The following is a 22,970-nucleotide window of genomic DNA, read 5'->3' as shown; positions in this document are numbered from 1 at the left end:
TAAGTGTCCTTCTCTACTTAGGAAAAATGTTGTGAACACCAGGCCATCTGCTGCAGTGCTACGGTTACCTTTGGCCCTCAGGAAGCGTTGCCCGCGCTCTGTTTGAGCGCTCTGTTGGATTATGAGCCCACAAAACAAGTTCACCTTGATCTTTTACGTGAAACATGAAGTAGCTCAGGGACGAAATTTGACATAAATCTAAACCTGTGACGTTTCCATCTAAAGAAGGCAGAAATAAAACAAGCTTTGGGCTAGATTACAACAAAACATCAGAAGTGCTGGAAACACGAGTCTTGAAGCTCCATCCGCCGGGAAATATGGCGAGCGTCTCTCCTGAACAGAATCAAAATCACTGCTCAGTGGTAAACGACAGCAACCCGCTAATGCAGGGCAACCTCCCCACCCTGACCTTATCTGGAAAGATCCGCGTGACCGTTACTTTCTTTCTTTTTCTACTCTCTACAACTTTTAATGCTTCTTTCTTGTTGAAACTGCAGAAGTGGACTCAAAAAACAGAGAAAGGGAAAAAGCGCTCCAGAATGAAGGTGCTTTTAAAACATCTGACCTTAGCCAACCTGTTAGAGACTCTGATAGTCATGCCACTGGATGGAATGTGGAACGTTACAGTCCAATGGTATGCTGGAGAGTTCCTCTGCAAAGTCCTCAGCTACCTGAAGCTTTTCTCCATGTACGCCCCAGCCTTCATGATGGTAGTGATCAGCCTGGACCGCTCCCTGGCCATCACGAGGCCTCTAGCTATGAAAAGCAATGGCAAGCTTGGACAGTCCATGATTGGCTTGGCCTGGCTCCTCAGTGGTATCTTTGCTGGACCACAGGTAAACCATTATCTTGAACTTGTTAGGATACGGCAATCACAGATTCCTATCTAAACTTGACTACTGTATTGGGTGACCACATGTCAGAGGCAGTATTGAATTATCTTTGAGAGCTCGGACTCGGGAAATCAGAGAGTGGAGTTTAATCCTGGCTCTGTTACCTTGGGCACATTTTTTAACTTCTCTGCGTTTCAGTTCCTTCATTATAAAATGGAGGTAATACCTACTTTAGGCAGCTTTTCTGAAGATTAAATGAACAGTGTATTAAAGTGTCTAGCATAATCTCTGGTACGGAGTAAATGCTCCTCAAGAAACGTAGATATTGTCAAATTTTACCTCATCCCCATCTTATTCTTTCATCTAGTTTTCCGCTCACTCTGATTGATATGGTAAATGGAGAAAATCTTGAGGAACTGTGACATCTGCATAGGTAGAAAGTGTTTATAACATGTCTCATCTGGACTTCTTGCCTGGAAACTATTCTGTCACTGTTGCAACTTAGAATCATTCTCAACTAGTATGCTGTTCTGCAGTTTGTAGCTGAGTGAGATTGAACAAAGGAAAAGTGGGAAATCCTGGACATCTGAAATTTGAATATTTCTCTGAGATTGACTTGAGCTTATCTGGAGGGAGGCTAGACTGCGACTGATAGCAAAATTAGGATTGTTGGTGTAGGCACAGGGCTTCTGGTACAGGCAGGTGTCGCTCCAGATTGTCCTCAGCAGAGGCAACCTGATTAATTGACCTGCAGAATCTACCTTTTCAGCAGTCATATCTCTGAAGAAAAGGACACATTCTTACAGACAGCAAAGATCCTTTAATAAGAGATAAAGAAGTTGTCCGTACGTTTGTAAATGTACTGTATGAAGATGAACCCAGGGTATGAGGATGTGTCAAGAAGTGACATCCAAGTTAACCAGGATGTTCCAAAACCCAGCCACTATAAATGGAAGTTATCTAGACATTCTACATGCGGCAGGCAGTTAGAAAAACAAACAAACAAAAACAAACAAACAAAAATCCTGCCATGCAGGATTAATAATAATCCTCATTAATAATCCTCATTAAATACAGCAAAACACTAGAAAGTTGAATAACCAAATTTTCCTGCCAATTCCTCACTTAACTAATAGTTTTTGGACACTAGATCAATTTAATTACAGTGTATTTTATGGCAGGAGAAATGGGAAAAGCTAAAGTGTTTTGATGTCCCTGGAGAAAAGTGTATTATAAGATTCTTACAGTGAATGAATATGCGAGAACAGGTTTAGTAAATGCGTCTGTCGAAATGAGGTTATTTAGCTAAGGCTTATGCCTGAAGTTTTCCATTTTGTTTCTTTAAAGTAAGAATGCTGCTTATTTATTGGTTTTCTTAGGGAAGATAAGCAAGTTAGGCTCTTCACACTGAGTCTGATACTGATGAAACAAAGAAACAGCCCTCAAAGAAAATGTAATTCAGTTGTGGAGACAAAACTTATGTAAAACTAATAATGACTATATCCTAAACACTTTTAAAACCTATTACAAGTGTAAGAAGAAGGAGAGATAAGTAAGAGTTGAAATGGGGAAGGAATGTTTTAAGGTTAAAGGTAGGATACCTTGAGTCTTTTAAGATGGATGGTATTTGGATGGAAAAAATAAGTCAAAGATCACATTTATTTTTCAGCAAGTGTTGCAAAGTGTGATTAACTTTCACAGGACACTTGTCTGGCTGAAGCAAAAGATTGAGAGGTAGGACTGGCAGGAAATCAGATTTGACGGTTGCTCCCTTTTCTTCCACCTTGTAGTGAACTATGCCATAAAACATCGTGATTATGCATTTGCTGGTTTTTGCCATTAAGGCATACGCTATTAGGTGATGGAGACTCTGCTATGTTCAACTTCATTAATACTCATAGTACCTAATAAGATAACTAGCAAAAATACTAATTTAAAATGTTTGGATAATGTGATTTCTCTTCAGATGAAATAAATCCTTCACCTTCTCCTTAAACAAAAAGTGTGGATGAGTGAATCAGTGAATGAGGGGGTATGATGGACCTGTGTTACAAAAGACAGTGATAACCAGGGGAAATTCTGAAATTAACGTGGGAGCCATAAATCCTCCATAAATCCTTTGTGCATCCTGAACAAGAAACAAAGTGATTTTTTTAAGAAAAAAAAAGTTTGAGAAAATTTACATAGACCCAAACAGATGCAAAAGACAGAGAAGGGGCGCCTGGGTGGCACAGAGGTTAAGCGTCTGCCTTCGGCTCAGGGCGTAATCCCGGCGTACCGGGATCAAGTCCCACATCAGGCTCCTCCACTATGAGCCTGCTTCTTCCTCTCCCACTCCCCCTGCTGTGTTCCCTCTCTCGCTGGCTGTCTCTCTGTCACATAAATAAATAAAATCTTTAAAAAAAAAAAAAGACAGAGAAACCTTTTCCAGCTTTTCTGGCTATGAGGTGATTAAGTTGGTGGCTAGGGTAGTCTCAGAGAGAATCGATTGTAAGAGGGACATTTCAAACAAAAAACAAAGCTTAGCAACAAGTTGGATTTAGGGATTTAATAACCAGAGGGTGAAAAACTATAGCTCCAATATTTTTAGCCAAGGAGATTTAACAGTAAAACCATTGAAACAGGAAGGTAGGTTGGGAAAAGGAGTGTTTGTCTGCCTGTTTGTTTCTCTGTTTGCTTGAAGGGGGAGGGAAGGCAGGCTCTGAAAAGTGCTGAAAACATTTGCTTTAGGACATAACGTTACTGATATAAGATCATTGTATAAGTACAGGTATTTGGAAAGTAGTTGGTAAGTTGGGATACTGATGAAAGTCTAAACAGAAGTAGAAATAGGTCAGTTTGAGGGGCACCTGGGTGGCTAAGTTGGTTGAGTGTTTGACTCTTGATTTCAGCTCTGGTGGTGATCTCAGGGTCATGGGATTAAGCCCCCCTTCAGGCTCTGTGAACTGCCTCGTGCGTGCGTGCGTGCGTGCGCTCTCTCTCTCGAAGTAAATATTTTTTTAAAAAAGAAAAGAAATAGGTCAATTTGTGATATTAACTGAAATGCAAACCAATAATGTCAGTCTCCTTTAAAGGACTGTCCCAGAGGCTATAAAAAATATATTGCTTCATTAATTCAATTATTTTCATCTAAGTATATCACAGCAATAATAGAAAGATAGTGTCAAATACTCATCTATCCTGATGTAGTAAAAAGATGAAATTAAATTTGAATTGTTTACGATGTTTGTCTACTAGCCTGACCTCAAACACATTAGTCTTCCTGAGAGATCTATGTGAATATGGGCCACAGAAAATGATGGTACTATTTTATGGTGAAACACATGACTCATCCTTACTTTCAGCAGCAGACAAAATTTATAAAGCACTTTACTGAAGTTTCCTGAAAAACCTCATTCTATGCAGTATGTAATAGCCATGTTACTATCCCCATCTGGCATATCAGAGAAAGTACAAAGAGAATGTTTGAGAGCAATGGCATGCAAACCTTTCTGGCAGCAACCCAAAGTAAGAAATACATACCACATAGAGACTTCGTCTGTCTCTCACACCTATAACTGAGAAAATATTTCATAAAATATTCAACTCTGTTTCATTTCATTTTTTAATGTTGATTGCAAGTAACCAATGGGTAGACTCTGCAGTTCAGGGATGCCTGGGTGGCTCAGTTGGTTAAACGTCATTGGTTGAATCAGGTCATGATTCCAGGGTCCTGGGATCTAGGCCCACATCCATCAGACTCCTTGCTCAGCAGGGAGCCTGCCTCTCCCTCTGCCTGCCACTCCCCCTGCTTGTGCGCTCTCTCTCGCTCTCTCTCTCTGACAAATAAATAAAATCTTTTAAAAAAAATCTGCATTTCAAAAACGATTGGTCGGAAGGGGTTCATTGACTTTCCCAATGTCACTTGGGCCGTTGGACTCATGTCTTTTTATTAAGTCCAGGTTTTCTTCTTTTTAGAGCTCTTGCTATCTCTCTGAATAAAAGAGGTTTTAATCCCATGACTAATGTTACACATATTTAATGGGAAAGATGAGAGACCAAAAGGACTTTTTATTTCTAGACTGTGGTAAATCACAAGTCCACCTCATGCTTCACCACACTCTACGGATAAGCCCGCTGACAAAGCTGCATCTTCCCGCAGCAAATTCACACTGAAAGGATGACTTTTTTTTTTTTTTTTAAGATTTTATTTATTTATGTGACAGAGAGACAGCCAGCGAGAGAGGGAACACAGCAGGGGGAGTGGGAGAGGAAGAAGCAGGCTCCCAGTAGAGGAGCCCGATGTGGGACTCGATCCCGGAACGCCGGGATCACGCCCTGAGCCGAAGGCAGACGCTTAACGACTGCGCTACCCAGGCGCCCCTGAAAGGATGACTTTAATCACCATCCTCTGGTGCATATATTGATCGTCAATTACTTGAGTAATTCCATGATGGATTGAGGATATATTTCCAGATATTTCAGCATAGCATAGCTGAACTTTCAAACTTTTTCCTAGTAATGGAATTTTTTTAAAAGCAAAATTCTATCTGGAGCCCCCAAAAATACATGAAACATGTAAGTGGAGCCGTTCTTGCTGAAGAGGGATAAGGGAAGCCAGTCTTCTGCTCAAGCATCACGGTCTCTGAAGACCTTAGACCTCCCTGCAGCAAAGCTTCGAAGGCAATAGAATAGTAGAAATGGCATGAGAATTGGATTTAAACAAAGTTGGCTTTAAGTCCCAATGCTGTCTCTTACCATCTCTGTGGCTCTGAGTAAATTACTTCACTAAATTTAAAACAGTAGTGGTGAAGAATAAATGGTAAAGAATAAGACACATAAGATCACCTAGTACAAGACTTTATACTTAGACACTCCGTTAATGTTCATTCATTCCTCTCCTCCTGTTTTCATTCCTTTGTTCATAATAGAGTTTTTGAAGTCAGGAGGGAAAATAATAGGGAAATATGAGTATGAATATTAAATGATTCCTCAAGAGACAGCAAAGAGAATTGCTTACATGAAGATTATTTCCAATTTCTCAAAATTATAGCATTCATTCTGACTGATAAGTCAGTTTTGTCAAACTACCTCCTAGTTACTAGGCTATCCTCCTCATTCTGAAAGCTATATATGCCAAAGCATAATAATTCCAGTCTTGAAGGTATCATTTGTAAGAGTAAAATAAGGTTGGAAGAAAGGAAAGAAGGAAGGGTGACAGAGAAAGAAGGAAAGAAAGAGGAAGAAAAGAAAAAGGAAGGGAAGGGAAGGAACAAACATGACCTGAAAGAAAATCTGCCTTCAGACTCTGTGTGGTTGGGCCGATAAGTACATGTTGAGGAGAAAACATGTCCTGAATTAGGTGTGCTCATATCTAATCAAAACTCACATGGTTTCCAACGGCAGTCATCTCCCACCACAAGAAGCGTTTGCAGAAGTTCATACCACTAGTTTATCTGTGTTAATATGGAGCATTACATCTTGACAGCATTTAAACTCTATCGCTAACCCAGATTGGAAGGCAAGATATATGAGACATCCTTTAGTCTTTGGTGTAAAGATATGTGGTCTGAAGACATAGAAAGGCTTGCCTGGACACACAGAATGCACTCGATTGGACTAGAATGCACTTCTGAACTTGACAAGCAGCTTAAATCCAATCAATACTCATCACACGTGTACAATATGCCAAGAAGGATACTAGGACATAGGAGTAGCACACTAATAACATAAATAACAACAATCAACATAAGTAAATAACAATGATGATGATAAATATTAGTTTATGGAAGACATAAATATGTGTCAGGAATTGTGCTAAATCCTTTTGCATGCATTATTTCATGTAAGGCTCCCAAAAACCCTATATATTGTATACAGTTATTATCTTTATTTTATTCATACAGAAACCAAGGTTAAGAACGTTCCATAAAATGCCCAAGAGTACAGTCTAGTAAGTGCAGATCCAGTTAACTCCATACCCAGGGCTTTTACCTACTACTCTATATCACACCACGCAGTGTTGTCTATTTCATTTTTTCCTGTAGGAGACTTGAGAAGGAAAAGGCAGGAAAGTCTTAAGTTGAGAATAGATGGTTAAGAGCTATCAGGAAAAGATATATGGTAAACATTTATAAATATATAAATAAATATATATGAACACACATTTATAAGTTGTGTGCCTTGAAATTTTTATAATAATAATGGTTACAATTTATACAGTACTGTGTGCCAGGCATTATTCTAAGTGCTTTGCAAGCATTAACTCATGTAATTGTCTTGAAAGCTCCTAGCAGTAAATATTATTGATATCTCCATTTTATAGACAAGGAAACTGAAGCACATCATCTAAAGATAGTTACCGCTGGAAAAGATGCAGTGATAATGTAATTAGTCTGGGGTAAGGCGAGGGCTAAAAACAACACTCTAAGAAGCATCTGCAAATGACTGTAAAGAAGGAAAACAGATGGCTCTTGTTTATGGTAGAATAAAGCAAACACCGAGAGAACTGGGGCCAAGGATGAGAAAGGAGAAACTAAGAAATTAAAGAATTATAATCCAAGGACAAAAAACAAAACACTGGATGTAAAGTGGATCCCTATATTAATCATTCCAATGAAGATGGCCTTGGAGCACAAAATAAGCTAGGTTCAGCTTATTCATGGGCAGGTAGGATTCTGAGTTACCATAACACTCTACTGTATCACTCTTCTAGAACTTAAAACAGTCTACCTTGTGTGACAGGTGTCACATACATGCTATAGCTTCCCTACCAAATTTTAAATTCTCTGATAGCAGGATATATCTGGTTCATCTTTTATGACAGAGAGCATCTAGTACAGTTTTTGACCAAGAAGTTGCTTTAACAAAAAGCATTCGGAGTGCCTGGGTGGCTCAGTCGGTTATGCATCAGACTTTTGATTTCAGCTCAGGTCATGATCTCAGGGTCGTGAGATCCAGGCCCGTGAAGGCTCTGTGCTCAGTGTGGAGTCTGCTTGAGATTCTCTCTCCCTCTCCCTCTGCCCCTCCCCCACACCCCCGTGCACATTTCTCTCTCACAACAAAAAAATAAATAAAAAATAAGCATTTATTAAACAAAGATAACCATTAGCTCAAATCATAGTACTTTATTTCAAAGTCATTTTATTGAAAGTTTCATCATTATGATTTATTATGAGTATGAAATATGAAATATTAAAGTGAAAATCTGGCAGAGCAGTGCAGAACAGAAAGTTAAACTTGGGTCCTCTGGACCCAAGTATGATTGGGAAGATGGGGAGAGAAGCAGCTAAGGTTTTAAAGAAATACCAGATTCTCAGGTTCTATGTGAAGTAACCCCTCCAAAGACTTCAACTCACAATACCTGTTGGGCCAAATTCAAAACTAAACTTTAAATAAGGTCAGGTTGCAAAGAAGTATAGAAAATTTAAATGGTTACTTTGTGATGTGGAAAAAGTTGGTCTGGATTGTAAAGTAGAAGTAGCTGAATAGGTGTTTGAATCGCTGAACTTTAAATTTGATTATCTGATCATTGGGCGCCCTCTAGTGGATTAATTTAAAAATACTATTTTTGCCCTTGATAAAAGATCTGAAACTGAAAATTAACATTTTAATTACAAATAAAAGATACACCATTGTATTTCATATTATGTTTATTATATTTTATTTTAGTTTATTATATTTATAGTTTATTAAATTTTTCTACTCTACAAGCAAAGAAAGGAAACATAGGGTTTTGTTTTTTTTTTTAGGCACACCACTCCCATTCCAATACCCCAAAAAGGAAAGAAATCCTGGGCCTGTGGAACTAATTAAATTACACTAAAATTTATTAATTCAATCAAAAACTTTAAAAGATGAATACTGTGCCTCATTTGCTTAAGATTTTTTAAATCCTGTAGCATTTTTGTTTGCATTTACTTTCTATTAGTTTTACAGTGCTTGGGTACTCTTATCTTTTCATTTTAATAATGCATCATAGTAAAATGAAGTTTCTCAGTGGAAAAGCTTAAAAATGACTGGATAAGAGTTTGCTTGATAAATGGGGAAACAATGAATAAATGACTATTAAAACTTATTTTTGAAAACTACTTGCAACATTTCCTTAATAGTTGATACAATTTGTGATTCAAAAAAACATAATTTCACTTAAAGAAAGGTTGCAAGAATCATACAAATATTTCTGGAATACCTTTCCCTGGGCTTCCCCAAATATTAACATTTTACTGCATCTGTTTATTTACTTTGTCTCTTATATACACTTTTTTCTGAATTGTTTAAAAGTAAATTCAGATAGGATGTCCCTTTTAATACTTCAGTGTGTTTTTTCTGGCACATACAGTACAAGTATCAAAATCAGGAAATTAGCACTGAAAAAACACTATTATTTAATCTATGTAACTTATTCATATCTCACCAATTATCCCAATAATGTCCCTTTTAACAAAAGAAAATCCAAGATTATGCATTGGATTCAGCTGCCACATTTCATTAGCCTCCTTTAAATTGGAACCATTCCTCAGTCTCTCTGTGTTTCATGACATTGACATTTCTGAAGAGTGCAGGCCACTTATTTTGTAGAATGCCCCTCTATTGGAGTTTGTCTGATGTTTTCTCATGGTTAGATGTAGATTATGCACTTTAGACAGAAATACCAAAGAAGTGATGGTGAGTACTTCTCAATGCATTATATAAGGAAGTAGCTGCTGTCCATGGTCCCGTTATTGGCTATGTTAACTTAATTATTTGGTTATTTCTCTATAGTCAAGTTGTTAATTTTACTCTTCATAATGAATAAGTATCTTGCAGGTATAGTTAGAAATTATGTAAATATCCTGCTTTCCTCAAACTTCATCCATGTTTTTACCATTCATTGACAACTCTTGCCTGAACCATTTATTATTACCATTTGGTAATCACTACTTTCATTATTCCTTATACATTTATTAGTTGGCTTTCTACAATAATAGAGTTTTTTCCCCTGCCCCCATTTCTTTGTTGTTACTGTTTTGTAATGTATGTCAGCATAGACAAATGGATTCTTACCCTATTCAACAGTTAATCATTCCTTTTTATCAGGGCTTTGCTTTTTGGTTTTGGGGTTTTGTTTTCAATGCTTACACTGTCCCAGATTTTCTCTCAATCTGGCTGCAGAGCTCTTCTGACATGTTCCACTATTCTTTTAGTACTTCCTGGCTTTTTGGCATAAGCTGTTCCAAGTGCATGTAGTTTGCCTATGCCAACCTCGGGAATCACCCACTTCTCCAATGAGCTCTGGTTCCTTTTGGTAGAGAATGGTATTTAGAAAACAAGATCTGGGTACAAGAGTGGTGGATGTATTGCCACTAGGATGTCATTGTTCCTAGGCTCCCAGCAGACAGAGCTAGAAAATAAACACACACACACACACACAGAGAGAGAGAGAGAGACACGCACACATGCACAAAAATCTACATAGAGATTTTCCTTACTCTTTTTCTGCAGGTATATAGCACTCCATTGTGTGGTCCACTGGATTTTATTCAGCTACTGTTGTATGAATTGGTACTTACATTATTTCCAATTCTTTCCAGTTACAAACAATGCATCAATGAATAACCTTGTGCCTATGTATTTTCATATAATGGAAGTAGGAATGTATCTTCAGAGTAAATTCCTGGATGTCAGATTGCTGGGTCAAAGGGGAACGCAGATGTAGTTATGCTACTTATTGCCAAATTCTTCTCCATGATAAGGGAACAGAAGGCAAGCTGAGGACAGAGCAGAGGCTGACACTGCCCCCCCCCCCCCCAGATGGGATATATGTGACATTCCTCGTGCACTCCTGGCTGCCCTAAAGCTAAGGAAAGGAAAAACAAATAGTTAACTTATAGAGACCACATGGCTGCCCTAAAGCTAAGGAAAGGAAAAACAAATAGTTAACTTATAGAGACCACATGGCTGCCCCAAAGCTAAGGAAAGGAAAAACAAATAGTTAACTTATAGAGACCACAATCCTGCAACACCGGAGTCTCCCTCAGTTTACAAATGTCTTAGCAATGTACAAGAACAAAGCATTTCTATCAATAACCTAGCTTCCAGAAGGGAATGTAGATACAATTAAATGTCCTTATAATCTGCAGCCCATTGACAGATCTTTGAAGCAGGCAGAGTATAATGTTCCTCCAGAAAGTTCCCAACTATCTTCATGTTAATGCCTTGCTAGAGGGAAAAACAACCTTAACTTGACAATGGCAAGGCCTCCAGTATCCTGTGAGTCTTCTTTAACATGTGAAAATCCCTTTGAAACCTCCCTCTTTCCTTACCTCCCCCAACCCCATAGTACATAATCAACCACCCCTCACATCCAGGGGCAGCAGCTCTTTCTGCCCACGGGTCCTGTCCCCATGCTTTAATAAACCACCATTTTGCACCAAAGGCGTCTCAAGAATTCTTTCTTGGTCCTCGGCTCTGGACTCCACCCCACTGAACCTCACCTATATTCCAAAAACCACATCATCCATAGTGGTTGTGCCAATTTGCATTCCCACTAGAAATGTGGGAGAATATCTCTTTCCCCACAACCTGGCCATGAGAGTGTGTTGCTATTTTTCATTTTTGCCAATCTTGAGAGTGAAAAATGCCATTTTAGTGTAGGCTGAATTGGCTTTTTCTTTATCACAAATGAGGTTGAACATCTTTTCATATGCTGAAGGGCACTGCTATATCTTTTTTTGTGAATGGTCTATTCATGTCTTTTGACCATTTTAATGGGGTTTTCTGTCTCAAAAATAAAATTTAAATATGTATTTTGGGGTCACATTCTAACTGTTAGACACAGTTTGGGGTGCTGCAGATATAATAATAAACAAAGTCACTTGTGAAAACTTTACTCATTATAATTGCATATGAAATTGAAATACAAACAGTGTTTAAATCTTTGGCTGATGATTGTTCTACCAGGTTGAAATAAGTTCCAAAAATCCAAAATCCTATAGACCCATTCACATTACCCAAACATATTTTAAGTCCACTTACAACTTTTCGGTGAAGAGCCAAAAGGATACTGTCAAGGAGCTAAGCCATCGCTTTGGCCAACATGTTCAAAGGCCTATAGCATACAGAAGAAGAAAGCTTTCAAGAAAAAATGCAAATACTGTTTGAAAGAAAGTGATGCCATTTTCCAATTTTTTTTTCTTTTCTCATACAGTTATATATCTTCAGGATGATCCACTTAGCAGATAGCTCTGGACAGACAGAAGGTTTCTCTCAATGTGTAACACACTGCAGTTTTCTGCAATGGTGGCATCAAGCCTTTTATAACTTCTTCACCTTCAGCTGCCTCTTCATCATCCCTCTTCTCATCACATTAATCTGCAATGCAAAAATCATCTTCACCCTGACGCGAGTCCTTCATCAGGACCCCCACAGTACGTATTCCTTAGATTCGGTTTTAATTGTGGGTAAACAGGTTTTAAACAGCAATATTCAAGGCAGAGTGGCACATACTAGGTGCCAGATACTATTCTAAGCAATTTGCATATTTAATATTCACAGTAACTCCGTGAGGTGATACTTTTATTATACTTTTACTATCCCCAATTTACAGATGAGGTAATTTGGTATCTCCCAATGTTCCAAATTTGTACCATGAAATTTAAAACGAAACAACAATTACCTCATTTTACCCAGTATAAGCATTAGCAAATTGCTCCTGCTGGGCCCACCACAACACTATACCAAACACCTGATTTCTAGAATATTGCAAAGCACACCTCCTTAAGTGGTAGTCAAGAGACTCGTTCAAGTTAAGCTGTTCCGTTTCACACTCAAATCCCCTATTCCACACAACATAACAGTGCACGTGTGTACGTGCATGTGCTGGTGTGCAAAATATTGCTGAATATGTCATTGACTCTTTCATCTGAATCCTCACAGCTGTGGTGGTGCCTTTTTGCTTCCATAACCTGGTGCAGTCTTGCAAACTAAAATTTATGAATTTGCAAAGTAAACATGGCTATGTTGGCACGACATCCAAAAGACATGTTACCAATGGCACGGTGCATAAGTTATACATGGTACAACTTAACAGGAAAATCATGTTAATTACTGTAGCGTGATCATTCTCAGCAGATATTTTCTCAAGGAAATGATCACGGTAATGCTCTATAGTAGATATTTGGGCAGTTCCCAGCACAAAATGGTATTTGATACTTCTTAAGAAGTATACTGCAAAAACGTCTGCCCTGCCCTCAAAATCTCATCCCAGGGAAATTCAGTTCTATAAGGGATACCTAAGAAGGGCTCATGGAGAGTCCCAAATAGGGATTAATCTGAAGACATGTGAGCTAGGCAGAAGCAGAGCAACAAAACAGCAGAGGCAAGGAGCAATAGTTGAATGTTACTAACACCGATTTAGTTAATTAATCATTTCTTTATTCAACTAATATGTATTAACTACTCAGTATTGCTGGAACTGGTGATAGATGCGGATACCATGGTGAATAAAACAGCCCGGTAACTATCCCTCTTTCATGGAGTCTACAGTCTAGAAGACAGTAAAACAGTAAACCAATAAAGAAATGGGATGATATCTCAAAAGAGGTAGAAGGACAGTATGTTACAGGACATTCAACATTTTTTCAGAGTCAGCCAAGATGCTTTTTTAAATGTGTTCATTCCTATTGATTGCTTTATTACTTGTGTCATTAAAGTTTACAGATATTGAGGATTAAATGAAATGTGTGAAAAGAACAAGGCCTATGGCAAGGTACAGAGTAAATGATAACTAGGTTTGTATGACAGAAATCTGTAACCAATCTGTACCCAATAAATTACTGATTTTAACATCTCTAGTCAAAAATTAATTTTATAATTAAAACATCACACATGTAAATGTTTTCCTCCATATTTCCACTCTTTTGTCATCAATGAGTAAGAAGTTGCAAAATGGCTACTTCTACAAAGCATGATCTATTTCCCTCAGAAAAAAATACAGCATGTGAAGAGTATTTTTTATTTTAAAATGGCAGTTCTGGATTACGAAATACAAGAATAGATTTTGGGTACTTTAAAACTGCAGTTAAGAACTATGTGCCAAACGTCATGCAAGCAGCCTGTTAGAGTCAGCATTTCCATTAAACTCCAAGGAATTTCCACACACACACACACACACACACACACACACACCACATACACCACACACCCCACATATGTAACAAACACACGCACACACCTCACATACACCGCACAGATGCCACGAGCTCCACACATACACCATACACACACCACACTACAACCACGCACAACACATACATGGGAACTTTAAATGATTTGCTGATATGAAAAGGGAAATTGCTTTGAATATCATAGAAGCACGTGGTTGAGAAAGATAACTTTGGACAACACACTTTCGCCACATGTGATTCTTATCATCCTTACTGCCAGAGCTACTCGGATAGTAAGTATAGTTCTGTGTAAACACATAATTCAATTCAGCTCAGCTTTAGTCTACTCTCTTAAATGTATGTTTTTAGAGTTTGAGTACCTACACATTTCAAATCCAAATTAGTTTGGTGGAAATGTATTTTTAAGAGCACTGCCATCTTTAATCTTCTCTATTCATTACATGACATAGTGGAAAACTCGGAACATTAATATCCTTTTCAAAAATTTTTCATTATTAAAAATATCAGGAATTTGTTCCTATTCCATTAATTAGTTTGAATTAGTGACTCTTCCTTTTTGTCCACTTTGGTTTTGTAATAAAACTGGCCTTTAAACACCTATTTTTTTCTCTATCTAACAGAGTTACAACTGAATCAATCCAAGAATAATATACCAAGAGCTCGGCTGAGGACCCTAAAGATGACGGTTGCATTTGCCACTTCATTTACTGTCTGCTGGACCCCCTACTATGTCCTAGGAATTTGGTACTGGTTTGATCCTGAAATGTTAAACAGGGTGTCAGATCCAGTAAATCACTTCTTTTTTCTTTTTGCTTTTTTAAATCCATGCTTTGATCCACTTATCTATGGATATTTCTCTTTGTAATTGATAGACCATGTAGGAAGTCATATAAAGAGGAGCAAGGTAGTGAATTTCATCAAATGGGAATAATAAACACAAAGGTCACAGCACATTTACATATAAACAAGGCAGAGTTTAAGTTTATATTAACATCTTCTTTTCAAAATCACTCAAATGCAAATTAAAAAAATACAAACACAAAGATAAAGAAAATTCAAGAAAAATAATAAAATATTCCATCATAATCATAAACTTCTGAATTAATGTCTGCCCTTTCTGGACTCCTGTAACACATTACATAGGTTTCTTATCACTTTCTCCTTGTCTATTAATATTTAAATGTTTAAAACAGCCATGGCCCTAAGGCAAAGAGATTCCAAAAAGTAAGCCTGAGAAACCACAACACAGCCTTAACCTAGGCATACCTTTGAGAGTTTCTTTCCCAAGGGGCTTAGCAGCAATTATATCTTATGCTACAACAACATCTAAAGCACAGAGAGAGTATTTCCCCTGCCCATGAGATCAATCTTCCTTCCTCTGGTTAAAAAAAATGCAATGAATCTATTTCTTTTTTTTTATTTCAAAAGCATTCTGAAGTTTGAAGTATTCAGCAACCAACTCACCATCCATTCCACCGTAGTTCTCCTTCATCCCAGTCTTTACATGGAACAGCGTGAAGTGCCTTCATAAAAAGGAGAGGCGTCGAGGGATTAGTATTTGGACAGGGATTAGAACATTCCTCTAGGGGCGCCTGGGTGGCTCAGTCGTTAAGAGTCTGCCTTCGGCTCAGGGCATGATCCCAGCGTTCTGGGATCAAGCCCCACATCAGGCTCCTCCGCTAGGAGCCTGCTTCTTCCTCTCCCACTCCCCCTGCTTGCGTTCCCTCTCTCACTGGCTGTCTCTGTCAAATATAATAAATAAATTAAATTAAAAAAAAAAAAGAACATTCCTCTAGGCTCCATAGTCAATGGAGTTTGTGGTAATTAACTGTAGTAAAAACGTTTTTAAATAAAATCAAGAAAAGACTGATTATGCTTTACACATAATATGCCCTCTGTTTTAATACGATAGATTTTTTTCTGATTTCACTAAATCTATAATCCAAAAGTCCCTCAGAAAAACAAATAAGAAATCAAGCAAAAGCACAAGTGAAAAGATATTTGATACATAAGAGGAACATTGAAAACTACAGTTTTAATATACACAGGTCAAAGAAACAAAGTATTGAAAAAAGGAAAAGAAAAACTGTAAATGTGTAACTAACACCCACTGATAGATACATTAAGTGGTATGGTTTTCAAAATACGTGGGTACAATACCTCTTTTAATTCAGGCCTGTTTCTACCTGTTCCATGAGAAAGGGGGGGGATAAAAACTATGAGAATATAATATACATGACAAGAAACGTTTAGAAAGGACTTTAAAGAAATTCAGCCATCATTTAACTTCTTAAAAAATAGGTAAAATACCATTATAGTCCTATGAGATCTGTAGTGCCACTCGAAGATGAAATGTAATTTCAAATTTTCCAGAGCATGTGGAACTGTAGAAAGTCAATTACGAATTAGACTAATGGAAGTCTTTCCTTATTTTTCTCTTCTCATACATTCTCTTCAGCGTAGTTGCATGTGTGTGTGTTCCCACCTCCTAATTTTCCAATTTTTCACTTCCACTGATCCTGTTTGTCACCATTCAGCTCCTTCCTTCTACTCTCTTCATTCATATTTTCTTTTTTACTAAGCCCATACCTTTAATTAAGCAATCCATGTGCCAACTCTACAGTTGTATTGCAAGGCTCAAAATTTGTAATGTGCTAAAATGCTCAAAGTTAACTTTTAAGGCATGTATATTGATACCAAGATTTAATAGTTCTACCAGATGACACAATGCTATCGATGTCACAACAAAACCAGTCTTCTTTAATCTTTATCATATACTATGATTCCTAAGTTGATAACAATTCTTACTTCCAGATTTAAAGGTAAAACAACACACATATATAAGATATAATTTAAGGGCTTTATTAGATATGTGTTTAATGAACATATATGTCAGTTTGGCTCTTAGATAATCAAGGAACTGTTTTATTTAGATAAGTTCTCAGGCATTTTTTGATACATTAACTAAAGGGCTATTCATAATTTGGTGCAGGGGTTTATAACCCATGGTCCATGCACAAGACTATATTTCAGTGCAACTGCTTTTCTTTTATTTCTATTTGTATTATTTTATGCATTTAAAAACATTATCCTGAAAGGGGTTTATAGGCCAAACCAGACTACCAAAGGAATTCACGTCATAAAGAAGGTTGAGTCCCTCACCGATTTTTGTATAAGAAAGTTTATTATAATAAAATTGTATCAGAATGTATTCATTTTAAATAAATAGAAATCTTTAAAAAGGTGGAGGGGGGCACCTGGGTGGCTCAGTCAGCCTCAGGTAAGCAGCTGACTTTGGCTCAGGTCATGATCTCAGGGTCCTGGGATCAGGGTTCCGCATCCGGCTCCCTGCTCAGTGGGGAGTCTGCTTCTCCCTCTCTGTCTGTGCTCTCTCTCAAGTAAATAAATAAAAATCTTTTAAAAATGAATGTATTTGTTTGTTTATATGCATGCATAATAATGTTAATATTGAACTGGATTGTTTCAATTTGGTTACTCACCATTTCAGACTTAGAAATTTTCTTAAGGCTCTGCCCTTCAACAGACGAATGGATAAAGATGTGGTCCATATATACAATGGAATATTACTCAGCCATCAGAAAGAATGATTACCCAACATTTGCAACAACATGGACAGGAGTGGAGGAGATTATGCTAAGTGAAATAAGTTAAGCAGAGAAAGACAATTATCATATGGTTTCACTCATTTATGGAACATAAGAAATAGCAGGGAGATCGGTAGGAGAAGGAAGAGAAGAATGAAGGGGGGATAAACAGAAGGGGGAATGAACCATGAAAGACTATGGACTCTGGGAAACAAACTGAGGGTTTCAGAGGGGAGGGGGGTGGGGGAATGGGATAGGCCAGTGATGGGTATTAAGGAGGGCACGTATTGCATGGACCACTGGGTGTTATACGCGAACAATGAATCATGGAACACTACATCAAAAACAAATGATGTACTGTATGGTGACTAACATAACATAATAAAAAATTTTTAAAAAAAAGAAATTTTCTTAAGGCTCAATATGTAATGAAAACCTTCTCAGAAATAAGTATATTATATAAATATTGTGGTCCATAAATTATAATATGGATATGTAATTTAAATTTATATCTCAAAAGGTAAATGTGGCTTTAAATTAAAGATATACCATTCAACATCGAATATTCAATATTTGATACTACAGTCGTTTACTCTATTCCCAATCATAGTAAAAGATGAAGATTCCTTGTAAAAAAAGGATATACTCTGTAGAGTGAATCCAATATATAGATAATTAAGATTCTATCTTGGCTGTCTCCTTTATTTAGCTTATAAAACTGACTATAATTTGGGTTTCCTCTTGCCTTTCAATTTAGTAAACAAATGACATAAACGAATGACAATGAATTGCACAAAGATTGCGCTAACTTAATTTCAGCCTAAGAAACAGAGCTATAACAGGTAAGAACGAAAAAAAAAATACTGGAAGAGGAACGGGTATCACAAACATTCCTTCCCAAGGAGTATATATCAGTGTAAATGAGTTAGGAGTTTCCTTAAAGTGACGTGGTCTCAGAATTTACTTTGTAGTCATAAAGATAATATTTATGGGCAGTTAAAATATGTTTAGAATTTCATCTATTCTACCTTTAGCCTAGTTTCAAATGTTGAGCCAATTCTTTGAGCTTGTCTAATTACTATAAATTGTGTCCATAGGAAACTAAAAAAAAGAATAAGGTCGCGTTTAATCCCTAATTAAAATTAATTTATTTAAATCTTCAATTTAATAGTTAGGGTTATTAAGTTTAAAAAAATCAAGTTTAAAACTATTAGCCTAATTTTTAAAGTTATATAATATATAAAATGCGTGTATAGGAACAATAGAAGAATATATGTAAAAAGTATTGATATCATTATCTTTGAGTGATTTTTTTAATCTTCTTTCTTGTGAATTCCTATAATTCCAAATTTCCAGAATGACCATACATTGCTTTCGTAATGAGAAAAAAATAATAAATATTATATGTGTGTGTTTGTATGACTTTTACGTGTCACCGTTTCTGTTAGAATTCTTTCTGCTGTAATAAGAAACGTCAGACTAGAAGGGACATATTTTCATCTCATGTTACAGGACGTTCATAGGTAAACATGCAGAACTGGTTAATTCAGAGCTTTGAGCCATTTTCTCTGCTTCCACTAGGCTTTCCTTTCGCGATTAGAAGTTAGTTGCCATTCTAAGTCTCAAAGAAAGCACGGCTCTCTCTCCCAGAACTTTCAGCACTTCCTTCTAAATCGGCTAGAACTGGAACACAAGGCCAATTCTAAACCAATCAATAGCAAAGGAGAGGGGAACTACCTTAAACACCTTAAGGGCATATTTCATTTTAGGGAGGCAGGACTCATTTCCCTGAATATTTCGCTACCAGATAACAAAAATAAAGAACGTACTTCCTTCTCTCCCTCTCTTTCTCTCTCCCTGCTTTCTCTCTCTCTCTCTCTCTCTCATTCTCTCTCCTCCTCTCCCACCCCTCCCTCTCTTTTTCTCTCTCTCTGCCCAGTCTCTCTCTTTCTTTCTCCTAAGGGCAGAAGGAGAATGTTTTAGAGGTCAGAAAGCAGCAGTAACTTCCACTATCAAAATAAAAATGAAACTATGCATACCACAAAGTTTAAATAGCACACAATTTAATACAAAGCATACAGACTAAATACAGTTATCAGAGCATAGTAATTGCATAGTAATTGTAGCCCTAAGGAGAAAGAACAGATTTTATTGTTTTCCACAATCTAAATCCAAACATTTTAAACCCCAGTAGTTGATATCTTCAATAGATGCAGAGGGCAGCGTCTGCCCAATTATTCACTTTCCTGGGAACTCTTGGCCCCTGTGTTGTGTTTGTCTGTTTTTCTCATTTATTCCACTAGGTAAGAAATTTTCATAAGTTTTTAAAATTCTGGCTATCACTTCAGATCCAGAGAATGACTGTGAAATAAATTAGTAATTAAATTTGTGGCAATCTGAAGCAGATTTTCCATGAAGCTAATAAAACTTAACTTCAAGTTCCTTACTTACGCAGTTCCCTCCTAAGGCCCTGGGAAAGATGTCTTCACAATGTCATGTGTTTTGATAAAATTCACAAAAATAAGATATTATAATTGCAATGGGTTAAGACTATCTCTATCCCTTTTTATTCCCCTCTGTTTCCCTCCTCCCCTCAGATGAGGCAGTACTGGCATGGCCATGGATATCTTTACAATCCAGCTAAGGGTGAGTTGTAATAGGAATATATTAACATTGAATCTAGAGGGATATTATGTGGTTCTTGGTCACTTTCACATACAGTGAGGTCACTGCTAACCATCACAGTAAGCTTCTAGGCATATATGGTACTAGATAACATATTGGTAGCAATCATACTGATTTACCTGTCATAGTGACAGGAAAGTTTAAGGTCAGAGGTCATATCCATGATGTAAATGTGTCTGGACTTATGGCAACAGAACTATGTGGGTAAGAGAGGGAAAACAAGGTATAAAATGGACAGAAGCTGGTCTATGGAAAGTTTTTCCAGTCCCTAGGATGAACACCCTAAAGTATTTCCCAATAAATCACAACTTTGTATAATCCACTCTGAGGACAGATGGAACCTGTGATTTGCTTCTAACCATGCTTTACTTATGGCAAAGCTCATGGGATGTGACTCCCTTGGTTAGGTTACAATAAGGCAAAGGTGATGGGGTTCCCATGATTCCCATGATTCATTCCCATGATTATATTATGTTATATAAGACTCCCATCTTAGCTGACTGGAACCAAATATTCCTGCCGCTCTTGAGAAAGCAAACAGCCATGCTGTGAACTATCTTTGCAGAGAAGACATGGGAGAGAATTGTAGGCAGCCTCCTGTGAAGGCTGGGCCCTCAGTCATACAAATGCAGGAAAATGAATTCTGCCAACAAACCTGAATAAACTTGGAAGTGGATTCCTCCTTAGTCAGTCCTCCAGAGAAATGCACAGCCTGGCCAACATCTTGATTACAGCCTGAAGAGACCCTGAGCAGAAGACCCAGTGTCACTCCAGGACTGTGTAGCCACAGAGCTGTAAGATAAGAAATATGTGTTGCTTTAAGTCTCTATGTTTGTGGTAATTAACTATGCAACAATAGAAAACTAATTATTTCACATGTATAATTATAAGGAAAAGATTTGGTCCTTATCAAATCCTAGTCAAAATGGAAATTCTCTGCTTAGAAATATACTTAACAATGCAGCATATACAAATATAAACTCCCCTACATTTCTTCCTTTTGACTTTTTGACTTAAAAAAGTCCTTTTCCTTTTCTTTTTTGACTTAAAATGTACAATGTGTCTGAATTTCTGTGTTTGTAGGACACAAAACTATATGCGGTACTAAATACATCAAGTATGTCTGTTTTATGCATCTCAATGCATCAGAAGTCATTACTAATAAAGAATTGTGAAATTGAAAGAAAACTTTTTAAACTATCAATATATAAAAAGTTATATTATAAAACATTATTATATAAAAACATAATCAGGGAGTATGCATCCAAAATAGCTTAGGGAAAAAAGTATTTTAGATTATGGCCAGGAATTAATGATAAAATTATTTCATTATTTTTGTAGATTGATGTTTATGGTATTTGTCAGCTTTTTGTAATTTGTGATTTCTTTTCTCCTTCTAACAAATTTTTTTCTTTTATACCCAATTATGTATTACAGAGAGCTCTCAAAATTGTAAAAACTTCAGGCCCCAGAAAACATGAGTCCTCTGATAGGAAAGAACTAAACCCCTGCTTGCTTGCTTGCTTGCTTGCTTGCTTGCTTGCTTGCTTTCCTTCTTTTTAAGTAGGCTCCATGCCCAGTGTGAAACCCAACACAGGGCTTGAACTCACAACCCCGAGATCAAGACCTGAGCTGAGATCAACAGTGAGATACTTAACCAACTAAGCCATCCAGGTCCCCCGACCCCTATGTTATTTCTAAGATCATTTCCACTTCCCAAATTTATACACTAGTCCTAGTAAAAGGATAAAATCGTATTTTCTTGCCGAGTTCGCCATCTTGATGATCTCTCCAGAAAGTTATACTTGCTAGGATGAGATCCTTCCTCATAGTTGCCATTCTAATGCCTCCTCTCCATCACACTTGGGACTGAAGTCTGTTCCTAAATCAGCTTTAACTGTCCTTTAGGAAAGGACATGCTACCTGATTTCAGACATCCCAGCTGCAAACTATATGCCAAGCTATGTACCAAAATTTTTAATGCTGCCTGTGTTTATATATTTCTAATTATGTTCTACTAATAATTATTATGTGTTCTACTTTCTAGGCTGTACTTTCTAACTTTACTAACAGCTGGTTCCTCTACAAACTGCTTACCCCAACAGATGTAGTTTCCAGAACTAGCTCCACAAAGTCTTCCCAAGTCTACTGCAGATAACAATCCCACAACCCGCTATTTGACAAAATACAACCACCATCAGAATAGCACTTTCAAATTCAATAGAAATAGATCTCAGAGAAATACAAATGCAGAAACTGACAAAGATTCATCAGAGCAGTGCTCTCTCACCTTCTTACTACTAAATCTATAAATCTTCCTCAAGGACATCCTGTTCTTTGTATCCTCCTATTACAGTGAAAGACTTCTCCCTGCTCCACTTAAAGGCCAATCCATTCCCCTTTGTTCTAGATACCATTCCCTCTCAACTTTCAAGGACATAACTTTTTCAGATCTCTTTCCTACACCATCAATCTCCACCTCTACTAAATCAACCCCATTGGCATATAAAAATACTTTATCATCTCACACCTCTAAAAAAATCCTCAACTATGTATTTGATTTCAGTTTCACCATCCACAATCCATTTCTCCATCCTTCACAGAACACTTCTCAAGAGTTGTCCACACCCGATCACTCCTCTTAATTCCCTTTTAATCTTCAACACATGTTAACCTGCATTCTGTTTCTTCTATTCCACTGA

The 22,970-nt window shown here is 37.2% G+C and overlaps 1 protein-coding gene and 1 long non-coding RNA gene across 4 annotated transcripts in view; one reads left to right on the top strand and one right to left on the bottom strand.

Moving 5' to 3' along the window:
* The window catches only part of LOC130543265 (uncharacterized), a 36,100-nt gene that overhangs the window by 7,442 nt on the left and 5,688 nt on the right, over positions 1 to 22,970 (bottom strand). Inside the window, exons 2-4 of one of the 3 annotated variants that reach the window (XR_008958483.1) lie at positions 20,924 to 21,060; positions 15,443 to 15,501; positions 11,829 to 12,164 (exon numbers count right to left, since the gene is read on the bottom strand). This is a non-coding gene — a long non-coding RNA (uncharacterized LOC130543265). Of the gene's footprint in view, positions 1 to 10,596; positions 12,165 to 15,442; positions 15,502 to 20,923; positions 21,061 to 22,970 lie in introns of those variants that run through there. The other 2 variants (XR_008958481.1, XR_008958482.1) reach the window with 2 other exon arrangements.
* Positions 318 to 14,843, top strand: GNRHR (gonadotropin releasing hormone receptor). Its single transcript, XM_026508990.3, has 3 exons — positions 318 to 836; positions 12,001 to 12,220; positions 14,599 to 14,843. Exons 1-3 carry the CDS (start codon positions 318 to 320, stop codon positions 14,841 to 14,843), a joined length of 984 nt encoding a protein of 327 aa, XP_026364775.2.

The sequence above is a fragment of the Ursus arctos genome, unplaced genomic scaffold (assembly GCF_023065955.2).
Source record: "Ursus arctos isolate Adak ecotype North America unplaced genomic scaffold, UrsArc2.0 scaffold_9, whole genome shotgun sequence".
Taxonomy (NCBI): Eukaryota; Metazoa; Chordata; class Mammalia; order Carnivora; family Ursidae; genus Ursus; species Ursus arctos.
The sequence above is the reverse complement of the archived record's forward strand: the minus strand, read 5'-3'. Positions and strand labels throughout refer to the sequence as shown.